Source organism: Artibeus jamaicensis, unplaced genomic scaffold, assembly GCF_021234435.1.
Source record: "Artibeus jamaicensis isolate MK-2021 breed Jamaican fruit bat unplaced genomic scaffold, CSHL_Jam_final scaffold_833, whole genome shotgun sequence".
In the NCBI taxonomy this organism is placed as follows: domain Eukaryota; kingdom Metazoa; phylum Chordata; class Mammalia; order Chiroptera; family Phyllostomidae; genus Artibeus; species Artibeus jamaicensis.
The window spans coordinates 22,233,223-22,245,961 of NW_026522056.1; the positions used below are offsets into that span (position 1 = coordinate 22,233,223).

The 12,739-nt window shown below is 42.4% G+C and overlaps 1 protein-coding gene across 12 annotated transcripts in view; it reads right to left on the reverse strand.

Annotated features, from left to right (window-relative positions):
* PRIMPOL (primase and DNA directed polymerase) overlaps positions 1-12,739 on the reverse strand; it is a 42,876-nt gene that overhangs the window by 5,171 nt on the left and 24,966 nt on the right. For 10 of the 12 annotated variants that reach the window (XM_053659906.1, XM_053659908.1, XM_053659915.1 and 7 more), the window contains 6 exons: positions 8,266-8,428; positions 5,966-6,054; positions 4,038-4,127; positions 3,644-3,752; positions 1,550-1,632; positions 1,428-1,474 (listed from right to left, as the gene is read on the reverse strand). In XM_053659906.1, the coding sequence (XP_053515881.1) occupies positions 1,428-1,474; positions 1,550-1,632; positions 3,644-3,752; positions 4,038-4,127; positions 5,966-6,054; positions 8,266-8,428 (581 nt within the window). The remainder of the gene's footprint in view (positions 1-1,427; positions 1,475-1,549; positions 1,633-3,643; positions 3,753-4,037; positions 4,128-5,965; positions 6,055-8,265; positions 8,429-12,739) is intronic. The other 2 variants (XM_053659913.1, XM_053659914.1) reach the window with 2 other exon arrangements.

A 12,739-nucleotide genomic window follows, 5' to 3' on the forward strand; every position in this document is an offset into this window, starting at 1 on the left:
GAGAGAGACCAGTGTGGCCACGTGCTAACAAGTGGCCACTCCGGTGAAAGGAGTTCGAGAGAGCTCCTGTTCTTGTGCATTTCTGCACATTACACATTTTTTTAAGTAAAATTGTTTAAAAACTAAGATGATCAGTGCAATGGAAAAGCAGGCAAGTAACATCAGTACTTTAAAGTACTGAAAACAAAACAAAAAAAACATTAAAACTGATAGGTACACTGATGTTCATTAAACTGTTCTTTTAAAATTTTTTAATAAAAAACCAAAGCGAATTGTACAGTGGTGGTGATACCAAAGTGCTTTAACTTGATAAGCAGAAAAGACCTTAAAAGCCACTGAAACCACAAACGTGCATTAAAGTAACTCCAGATGAATGAGGACGACGTTCTTCTCCCTCCCAGAGGCAAAAGTTTGTTTTAAAACACTTTTTATCCTGGCAGTTTATCAGAGAATCTGCCTACCAGCTATATTATGTCCACCTTCTAGAGACCAAAAATGAGATTTCTGCATTTCTATCTTGAATGTATGAGATTTTTCAGGGGACTTTTTTAAAGAAATCAAACTGAATAGGTACCAGACCATTATCTGCACTGTGAATCCAGCACTCAGCTGCGACCGGGCGGCTTCCACTCTGACCACACACTGTGGGGAGGAGGCTGACAGCTGTGTGTGCCCGCTGGGGGCAGGGGGGGCACTGAGTGATCTAAGGGGGCAGAGGGGGACTCAGTACAGACTTCTCATAAAACGCTAAGACCACACAGACCATCGCATGGCTGCAGTGGTCTGTAACAGAAATGCAGTGAATCTGAAACAAGTTCAGCTTCATCAATAATTAATACATGTGAATTAAAACAACCGAAATGCCACTTTTTTGGCTACTAGGTTGGTAAAAATGAGCAATGTAGGGTAACAGGTGCTCTCATAGTGGAGATGGACAGCAGTTTGGCCATGCGTCTCAGTGGGGAAGCCTAACACACACACACACACGTTCTGGAAGATGCGCACCAAAACATTTACACTGGTTCTATCCAACTAGTTAGGAGTGAGGATGACTTTTTCTACAAGGAATGTAAAATATTTGACTAAGGAAAGATGTATGTGTATGTACCCTTTGACATAATTCTACCTCTAGAAATCTTTCCTACAGGTATAAAGAAACATGAAGAGTGTTTCAGTGCACTTGGAAGAGCAGCCCAGGGGAAACGTTTTGACTGCGTGGGGCTGGTTAAACAGGTCCCGTGCGGCTTCTTAGGGCGCAGCACCGAGGACTGCGGCGTGCCGAGACGGGGCAGCCGCTACAATGGAGTCTGCAGTGGAAGCCAAGTACCAGCTGTTTAAAGGCTCCCGGGAGCATCTGGGACACCACTCAGCTGACGTATGTGGTGGAGCCAGTGAGTCAGGAGAAGGAAACCAAAAAGCGCACTCACCTCTTCGAGAAGAAATGACAGGCGGACTTCAGCAGGCAACGGGGAACCTGAGTCAGAAAGACAGTGGAACTGTTTTATAAAGACCTAGTTTTTACTTAGTGGTAAATGGAAAAGTAACTCACGGTCAGATTTGAAGTTCACTGCTTGACATTCGGGGTCATGGCATTTTTGATACCAAACTTCATTTTTCAGATCAACCACAATCCTTTGTTATAAAAAGAAAAAAAATTTAAAAAATTATTACCTAACAGCCACACTGGATGGAAAACAAAATTCAGCTCCATGTTGTTTAAAAGAGATATGCCTGAGACATAAAGATGGAGAAAACGTAAAAACTCAAAGCACAGGCACAGAAATACACCAAGCCAAAAAATAAACAAACTGGTCGTCAAAAATACACCTCACAGGAAGGTTCGGTTCCCACTCTGTATCCACCAAAGAGTCTAGTTTCAAAATACAGGGTGAGGCAAAAGTAGGTGTACAGTTGTTAGTTGGAAAATAATAATACAAGAACGCACTGTTCCACATACAGCTGTACACCTACTTTTGCCCCCCCTCCGTGTGTGAGCAAAATGGATAACTTCAAGGATAAACAAACCTACCATAAACCAAGATTTAAAAAATCATTTTTGATAAGTGATACAACAAAGCCAATCAGTAAGGATATAAAAAAATTATATAATTAAAAAGCAATTAAATTTGGTATGATAGTTATGAGTACTACTACTTCAAGTAATTATAAGCAACTTTTTATAAACATAAAAATTGGCTATGCCAGGTACAATGTGACTCATTAAAATTATTCACATAACATTCTCTGATCACAAAGCAAATTACTGAGAAATAAAGATAGCTACTAGAAAGACAAAATTAGAAATTAAAAACTTGTAAGTAACCAATGACTCAAGGAAAAATCAGTGAATGGTTAGAACTGGAAATACATATTCGAATAAGTGAAAGAGAGCTAAAGTAATCTTGAGAGGGCTTTCTTTCCATCTTAAAAGCTTATTTACCCCCCCAAAAAATGGCTAAAAACAAATGAGTAACTAGGAAAGGGAACAACAGAATAAACCCTAATAAACTAAAACATCAGAAGGAAGAACAAAAAGCCTTTAATCCTCACCCAAGGACATGGTTATTGATTTTAGAGGAAGATGGGGAGAGAGAGACAGTGACGTGCCACCTCCTGTGTGCGTCCGACCAGGGATCGAACCTGCAGCCCTTGGGCGTGTGGGACGAAGCTCTGACCAGCTGAGCCACCCGGCCAGGACAAGAACAGACTTTCTGAATATCAACAAGCTCAGATTGTGAAAACTGATAAAATACTTGTAAGATTGATAAAAAAAAAAAAATAAGGTAGAGACACAAATATTATTAGAAATTAAGTACAGATACAACTACAAATGCAGAATATACTGAAAATATAAGAATACTATGAACTTTTGCCAGTAAAATAGACAAAGTAATAGATAAAAATCTACCAAACTAAGCAAAATTTAAAAGTTACAGGACACGTAAGCAATCCTTTAACCACTAAATGTAAAATTTCAGTGCTGCAGAACCTTCCCACAGTTCCCAGAAAAGGAAACAAAACAACTGACGTCCCACGATCCCACGTGGTGGTCAGACGCATACCCAGGAGGGACAACTGCAGACAGCGGTCACACTGCCCCACAAACATGCCAGCAGCAACTCCCAGCGAGTGCTGGTGCCGCGGTTCCCAAACCACATGGCACAGCAGCGGAGGACGTCAGCATTTCCCCAGGGAGACAGTGACCCCGGGTGTCCGCCAAGCACCTTGCAAACTACTCCCAGGTCACATCCTCGGTATCACACGCTGTTCACTCCTTCCACTGACGTGCTCTCTGTAGAGCTGGGGTGTGGGAGGCGGCTGTGCTACCCCCAAACACCCATGTGGAGCGAGGCCTGGGGGGAGGGTGGCAGTGTCCAGCCTGACCCTGGTGTTCAGGAGGTCATCAGAGGACCCAGGTCCCGTGAACAAGTAACTGTGTTTGAGAAGGGTCAGTATCCACTCAGCAAGTACAATACAAATAGAGGTGACAGGTGCTGGTCAGAAGCTCATAATTAAAATTTGGTAATATAGCACAGGCTTCAAACTGAATTGTAACTATAAGTCATTTGTATATTCTCAACTTTAGAAAATAAAAATATGCTAAATATATTGATTACATAGAATAAACAACAAAATTACTTACATGATATTATTACTTTTGTGGGCTCTTCCAATGTTTTCACACCAGCGATATTTACAAATGTCAAAAACCAGTAATTGCTCTCGAAAAAAGTAGTTCCAACACCGAATTCCTAAAGTGCAAACAAAAAGTTTCAGCCCCGGCTGGTGTGGCTCAGTGGATTGAGCACTGGCCTGCGAACCTAAGGACTGCAGGTTCAATTCCCTGTCAGGGCACATGTCTCGGTTGCGGGCCAAGTCCCCAGTAGGAGGCGCATGAGAGGCAACCACACACTGATGTTTCTCACTCTCCTCCCCCCTCCCTTCCCCTCTGTCTAAAAATAAATATATATTTTAAAAGTTTCTAAAGGCATTATTACTTTATAACGTAACAGTTAATAAAAAAAGATGATCTTTACCTCCTTTAATGCCATTTTTATTCACCAAAGAAAGAACAAATTGATCAATTTCAGGGTAGGGCGAAGCCTGAAAACCTTCAATGTTTTCTACTGCAATAGAGAGAAAAATTAATCAAAAATTATAATGGCTAAAAGGTGTGTTAAATTTTGATTTAAGTTGTTCAGTAAAATCACAGGTCACCTTCCTTCCCACCTTTTTTTGCAATTTGCCTTTTAGCCAGCCATGTATTATCCTGCAGGGGAGCAAGCAGAATTCAAACCTCTCAATTAAGTCGAATGTCAGCTGGTTATTATGAAAGGCATTACAGTCACGTCAGTTGCAGCCCCTTGCATTCAGGAGCTGCCCTCGGGACTGAGGCCAGCTGGGCCCATTCGCAGGCTGGCCCGCACTCAGAGCTCCGCCCTCGCAACATTCATTATGCAGAACCTTCCACAAAACTTCCCCATCTGGTAAGGCCCTCCTGTGGCCGTGGCAATTCAGGACAGAAACAAGAACGCTCTGTAATCTTGTCTGAACGCAGACAAAACGGACGGACGTTTTCCAAGCCACAAAAAAAGGCCAACTGCCCCTTATCTTGTGTGATGTAAATAATGGCTGGCTGTTTACCAAATGCAGCTTCCGTCTCCCTGGAGAGTGCCTTCTTTCTCGATAAGATTTATTGAGATAATCACGGAACTGTCCCTGACGGACCCTCCTCAAAAGCGCCTAACTCAAGCTGAATCCTACTCCACTCCCATACTGGGTCACCCCACAGTCCCCTGTGGTGTGGGTCCCATCTCGGCCACCAGTCACAAGCTCGACTTGCTCAGTGCAGGCGTGCGCTCTGGTGGCGTGAGCTGCGGGCACTGACAGTTCAGTTGCATTCGGTACTTGAGAATCCACTGGAATAACCGAGAGCAATTTATTTCGAGGCTCACCCAGTGTTTAAAGACAGAATAATCTACTTTTCTTAAAGCCCATATGTCACTTACAGAGGTAATGTACATGACTGGAGAAAATCTGGAAAGTATATTAAAGCAGAACAGAGAGAAATAAACTCCAGTCAATGTCTAGAATAATTGTTAATCAGAAGAAAATAAATAGGTTATCTATATTTTCTAAAACTTGGGATCATACTCCACATACAACTTGATATCATTCTTGACTTACTTTCTCACCTAACATCATAAATGGACACTTTCCACCTAATACAGGCTTTATAAAGTTCATGACTACAGAGACTTATGTAATCAATCCTATTTTGTTGTACACTTAGATTGTTTTCACTTTTTCACTATTACAAATAATAGCCCATAATACGTATATAAAAATGTTCACTGGAGAGTTAGCGTATGAAATCTTAGGGAAAAAACCCTGTATGTTCTTCAGTATAGGAACGAATAGTATGTACAATGAATCTTATGAAAAACTATGCAGCCATTAAAAGAGTGAAGACATTCTCCATAATACTGGAAATACAGGGAAAACTCCTGGTTGTTGTATTTTGCTGTGTACAATGTACAATACTTTCCCCAAATTTTTGAGGGGGAAATAAGGATGCTCATTGTACATGGGTATGATGAATAATGGGCATGATAACCCCGTGTACAATGTGCATAAAAATGGGTGCGCGTTATACACAGCAAAATACGGTAAGTGGGAACTACTAACAGTGGTTACCCGCCTTTGCGTAAAGAGGGAGGAGTAGAATGTCTAGTTTTTTATGTTGATACGTGTTTATCCTTTACAAACTATATTATTTTCATATTTTTTGAAAAATGCTATAAAGTGAAAATTAGTGATTAACCTTTAAAAATACCTTTATATTCATTTTGGATAGAAACCTATTCAGTGTAAAAGATCGGTAGATATGAACACTTAAGATTTTAAAGGCAAAACAGATTTAGTGTCCTTAAATTTTTATAAAAAGTTATTTGTTTAAAATTACCTGAAGTGGTGGTACTATTAAAATGCCCAGGCTGTTTTTGTTTATTCATGGGTGTGTCACAGGTAAGAATTCGTAAAGTTGCTGAGAATCTGAAGAAATAAATAAGTTCAAGAAACAGTCACACTGTATTAGAATTAAAGAGACATGGCTACAGAAAGGAAACAGTTTCAGACAGTTCCGTATTAAAATCCTTTGTTCAACAGCTGCTGTTCTAGGGCAAGCCGCATGCACCAAAAAAGCACCAATCTTACCCACATGAAGAGTCGTTTGGGGATCATCTGATATCCCCCCTCAATCACAGAGTGAATCAGAGGACTCTGGGGCAGCTGATGCTAAAGAATGAAGTACAATTCTGTTCCCCAGACATCCAGAGCCTTTGAAACTTTGTTGCAATGATGTAAAAGTGTGAATAATAGGAGGAAAAGAGAAGGAAAGAGGGATGAGAGCAAAGGGGAAAATGGATAGACAAGCGAGGGAGTGGGCGATTGGACCGGGACCCAGCGGCAAGCGGCAGCACAGGGCGCCGCCATTTCCCCGCTCTGACCACGCCTCCACATACAGCGTCATAACCCAGCGACTCTGAGTGGCCCCACCCTGGTGAACCACCTAAGGCTCCACTGTATGAAACAGAAGAGGGGGCCGCCATTTCCCTGCTCTGACCACGCCCCCACCTACAGCGTCACAACCCAGCGACCTGAGAGTCCAAGGCTCCACTACTCATACTCACACTTAATGGGCACGTGAACAGACCAAAAAATGGCTCAAGAAGATCTCAAAGCCCCAGAGCCTATAAATCTAAGCAATGAAGAAACAGCAAAACTCTCGGACGCACAGTTTAAAACACTGGTGATCAGGATCCTCACAGAACTGGTTGATTATAGCCACAAATTAGACAAACATATGAAGGCGAAACTAATTGAAATGAATGGAATTGCACAGGAAACCAATAGCAATGAAAAGCAAACTGGGACTCAGATCGATGGAGTGGACCAGAAGAAAGCAAATAATGGCCAAACAGAAAAGAGTCAAGAAGCAACAATTCAAAAAAATGAGGAGAGGCTTAGGAACCTTCAGGACATCTTTAAACGCTCCAACATCCGAATTATAGGGGTACCAGGAAAGGAACAGCCACCACTGGAAAACTTATTTGAACAAATAATAAAGGAGAATTTCCCCAATCTGGCAAAGGAAATAGACTTCCAGGAAATCTAGGAAGCTCAGAGAGTCCCAAAGAAGTTGGACCAAAGAAGGAACACACCAAGGCACATCAGAATTACATTAGCCAAGATTAAAATGAAGGAGAGAATCCTAGAAGCAGCAAGAGATAAGGGGACAGTCACCTACAAAGGAGTTCCCATCAGACTGTCAGCAGATTTCTCAAGAGAGACCTTACAGGCAAGAAGGGGCTGGAAAGAGGTATTCCAAGTCATGAAATCCAAAGACCTACAACCAAGATTGCTCTATCCAGCAAAGCTTTCATTTAGAATGGAAGGACAGATAAGGTGCTTCTCAGATAAGATCAAATTCAAGGAGTTCATCATCACCAAGCCCTTATTATATGAAATGTTAAAGGGACTTATCTAAGAAAAAGAAGTTAAAGAAACATGAACAGCAAACTCACAGTTATTAACAACCACACCTAAAACAAAAGCAAACTAAAAGGACAGCTAGATCAGGAGTAGAAACATAGAAAGGAAGATCTCAAGGAGGGTTAGCAACAGGGGAGTGGGAGGAGGAGAAGTTGGGAAGAAGGTACAGAAAATAAGTAGCATAGACAGTAGATAGAAAATAGATGGGGGGGGGCAAGAATAGTATGGGAAATATAGAATCTAAAGAACTTGAGACACATGGTCATAAACTAAAGGGGGGTAATGGTGGGGACGGGGGGTAGGGTGGAGGGGAATGAAGGGGGAATAGAACAACTGTAATGGCATAATCAATAAAAAAATATATATTTTTGAGTGAAGGAGTTACACAAATTATATGGATGTGCATATATAGAAATATGTTAATAGTAATATTTCCAAATAAAATAAAACTAATTTTTATTTTCTTTATAGAAATGTTAGTCATTTTAGAAAAACTGTAATATTTAAAATATAATTATAAAAGGACACAGAGTAGTAAGTGGTTAGAAAATAAATTTAAACAAAAGAAAACAATAACCTAGATTTTTAGAAACCGACTTCCTTTTTTTTAAAGTAGAACGAATGCACAGAATTTACAAGTTCACGCTGTTCAATGCCACCCACTGCTTCCCACTCAGGAACAAGCGGTGGTCGACCTCTGACACCACGTACCTGACGTTGCTGACCAAAGAAGACAGGAAATACTGATTTTCCTCAGAAATTTTGTTTGACCGTGGAACAGAAAATGTGTTATCTTCAGCAATCTCCAGAACCACAAGTTTTCCTATTTTTGATGACTTATACAGCCGAAAGTTTCTGTTTCTTGTATAAACTCCTGTATCAAAAATTTTTTAAATATGAATGCATGCTTTCAGTTTGTTTTTATAGTCAGCAAACATTAACTTAATTTTGGATCGCACTGTCAGAAGAAATGATTGGTTCTGATTCAACATGGCAACCCAGGAAAATCCTGAACACTGAGAAAAATATCCTCTTTCCATGGGCACAGCGAACCTGCAGCTACACATGGAAGGATTTCTTCTGAAAACACTTAGAACCCAGTGGCAGGTCCTTCATGTATGGAAAGTGAAGGGAGACCACACCACAGCAGGTGGAAAAGCCCAACACACATCTCACCGTGACCCCACTGCCGGCGTGGCCACCCACACCAGGAAGGAGACGGAACCCTGCCTGAGGACCAGCAACTGAGAGGCGACCCCTCCAAACGCCTGGCTCTGAAGACCAACTGGGTTCACGGCCATGGAATCCGGAGGGGGTGCTGTGGCAAACGGAGGCGTGGCCCTTAAAAGGCCCCCACATGGACCCACACACCCCAGGCCCCAGCGCAGGAGCAGCCTGAACCGCACCAGCCTTTATGAAGAGAAACCCACTCGCTAACTGCGATGTGTCAGCCCGTGGGGCTGGGGCCTGTGGAGCCGCTCCCTGGGGACGGAGGCCACCACTGTCCTGCTGTTCCCCTGCCTTGTCACAGCTGATGGTCCCCGCCCTGAGGCTTTAAGACAGGCACCCTCTTCCATGTTCTCATCCTTTGCTTTGCTAAAGCCAGTGGGCACCACCTTCTTCTTCCCCCTTCCCCCTCCGTTTCTTCAGCAGGTGCGCACTGTGTGCTCCGGCCAGTGGGCCCCATCTCTGTGCTCTCCCTGCTGTGTCCAGAGCGCCACTGTCTCCCAGAGGAGAGCTTCTGCATGGCCCGGCACCACGGCTTGCCTCTCGGGGTGCACCGCTGGACTGCCTTGCCTTCCTGGGTCCCACAGGACTGGGCCAGTTGGAGAGGCAGTTCTCCGCAGGCTCCCTCCCCTGGGGCGCTGCCCAGACTGTAGAAACCACTCACGGCTTTGCTGTGACAGGGACTGCACTGCTCGTCCCAGAGCCATGCCCTCCGTGGCTTCAGGTTGGGCGCACACTCGGAAGCTATGGAGCTATTCCTAAGGGACGTGAGCCGGGGATGCTGTCTTTGCACGCCCCTCTCCCTCACCAGCATGTCCCAGAGAGGAGCTTACACACTCATCTAGCACCCCTATTATTGTGACTCCTGCTCAGGAAACACCTCCTGCCTGTCTGGCTCTGGCGGCCAGGGGAGCTGGCACTTGCAGTCCCAGAGAACAGGGTTGCATATATATATCTGTGTTCTTTAAAAGCCGCAGCCCAAGGGTCTGGCTTCCAGCCGGCATAGACCCAGGTGCTGAGATGCTCTCCTTTGAGACACAGACTGTTCTCAGCACTCTGCCAACAGCTGGAAGCTTCTAACGGTAAAAGGGCTTGGACAGCCACAAAGGCGTGAGAGCAAAAAGAGCTCGGGCAGGGTTAACAGTAACATCCCTACCACACAAACCCAGGCCTTCGAGGCTGCAGAGGTGGCTGTTCCATCTAATGCACAGAAACCAACACAGAGTTAAGAAGTATGTTCCAAAAGAAAAAAAAGATAAATCTTCAGAAGAAAAAAAATGAAATGAACTAATTTATCTAATGTAGAGTTCAAAGTGGTCGTCATAGAGATGTTCAGTGAACTCAAAGGAGGACAGATAAATGGTGAAGACTTCAGCAAAGAGACAGAAAATTAAGAACGTACCAAACAATCCACAGTACAGAGGAGTACAATAACTGGACAGAAAAACGTACACAAGGGTTCGACAGCAGACTGGATGAAGCAGAAGAATCAAAGACCCAGAGAACCAAAAACAAAAGAATGTAAAAGCGAAGACAGTTTAAGGAACTACGGTACCACATCAAGGGGACTCCCATTTGCATTATAGGAGTCCTAGGGTGGGAGAGTTGGACGGGGAGAGAGACAGAGAGAGACAGGAGGAGAAAACTTATTTGAAGAAATAATGGCTGAAAATATCCCTAACCTGGGGAAGGAAACAGACATACTAACAAAGGAAGCTCATAAAGTTCCAAATAAGAGGAACCCAAAGCAACCCACACCAAGACAAATTATAAATAAAATGAAAAAAAAATGTTAAGAGAGAGAATCTTAAGAGCAGTAAGAGAAAAACAAGTGGTTCACATAAGAGAATCTCCGTAAAACTATGAACACAGTTTTCAGCAGGAACCCTGCAGGCCAGAAGGAGGAGCGCGATGTATTCAAAGTAGCGAAAGAAAAACACTTCCAATCAAGAGTATTCTACCTGGCTGTAGGGGAACTCGCTTCAGAGATGCAATTTGGCTCAAGCAGCAAAGGTGTCTGGCAGATACTGAACACTGTGACTGTGTAATGCTCTGTGACCTCACACTGGGCTGAATGCCCAGAAAACTGAATGCAGCCCAAAGACAAAGACAAATGAATTGCGTAGAGTGTAACAAATTCCCGATGGTGTCTTCTAACTTTTCTTTGACTTAGTGATACACTGTTCTCTCAGGAGGTCTGTACTACCATCGTCCATCTGGCTGTGCTACTAAGCCCCTCTGAAAAGGAGCTCTGCCTTGGGAAGGGTGTGGATTCCTGCCAGCCTGCCACCACTAGGAGCAGCTGCTTTGCCCGTACATGTAAGTTTCTCCTATTAAAGCTGCTATGGATTTGAATAAGGCTACGTGTCGGTTCTTGGCAGTGGATCCTAAATTTAGACTTCGGGGATTTCCCCCAACTCTGGCAAAGTTATCACTCATATTCAAGGATAGTTCTGCAGATAAGCAAAATCTACCACTAAACCAATCTTACAAGAAATGTTCAAGGGCCATCTTAAAACTGAAAAAGGCACTAATTCATAATAGGAAAATATATGAAGGCATAAATTACACTGGTAAATGGTAAAAGATAAATGTATAGTAAGAGTACTGGATTAATCACTTATAAAACAAGTACAAAAATTTTTTAAAGTGGCAAAAATAGCTAACTGCAGTAACTAAAGGATATACAAGATAAAAATGTAAAGTGTGACATCAGAAACATAAAACATGGAGGAAAGAGACAGGAAGAACTTTAGGATGCATTAAAACTTGTTACCAATTTAATGTATCTTGTTATAATACAATGTAGGTTGTTATAGGTAAGCTTCATAGTAACCACAAGGCAAAAACCTATAGTAGATGCACAAAAGAAAATGAGAAAGAAATCTAAGCATACCATCAAAAAGAATCACCAAGCCACAGAGAAACAGTGACAGCAGAAAGGAACGACAAAACAGCCAGAAAACAACAAAGTGTCAGCACACACTCACTCGGCAAGAATTACCTTCAAAGTAACTGCACTGAAAACTCCATTCAAAAGGCAGAGTGCTGAATGGGTACAAAAACAAACCCATCTACGTGTGTCTACAAGATATTTCAGATGCCAGGACACATGCAGACTGAAAATGAAGGGATGGGAAAAGATATGTCGTCTGAATGGAAACCAAAAGAAAGTGGAGGTAGCTACACGTACACTCCAGACAAAATAGACTTTAAAACAAAGGTTATGGCAAGACAAAGCCAGGAGTTACTTAATGAAAAAGGGGTCAATCCAACAAGAAGATAGTAACATTTGTACATTTTTATGCAACCGACACAGAAGCACATAAATATATAACAGAAATATAAATACACCTAAAGAAAGAAAGAAATATACAGCATAACAATAATAGTGTGGGAAATTAGTACCTACTCAGACAAGTAATGGAAGGACCACCCAGAAGAGCAACAGGAAAACACCAGCCTGCAAAGACACGTCAGATCAGATGGGCACAGCAGATACATACAGAACACTGCATCCTAAAGCAATATAACTGGCATTTCCTCCTGAGTGCATATGGAAAGCAAGGGCAAAAAACAAGTCTTAACAAATTAAGAAAACCGAAATCATTCCAAGATTTTTTTTCAACCAATAATGTGAAACAGAAATCAGTTATGAGAAAACCAGACAATTCAAAAATACATAGAGATTAAACAACGTGCTACTGAACGACCAAAGGGTCAACAAAGAGCTCAAAAGGGAAATAAAAATCCTCTGAGACAAATGAAAATGGAAACACAGCACAAGCAGAACTTACGGGGTGTGGCCAATGCAACACAAAGAACGAATGGTAAGTGCCCTGTCAAGAAACAAAAACCTCAAGCAACCTAACTTTCCACCTCAAAGAACTAAAAAAAGAAAACCAAAGCCCAAAAAGTTAGTAGAAAGAAGGAAATAACAAAGGTCGGAGCAGATATA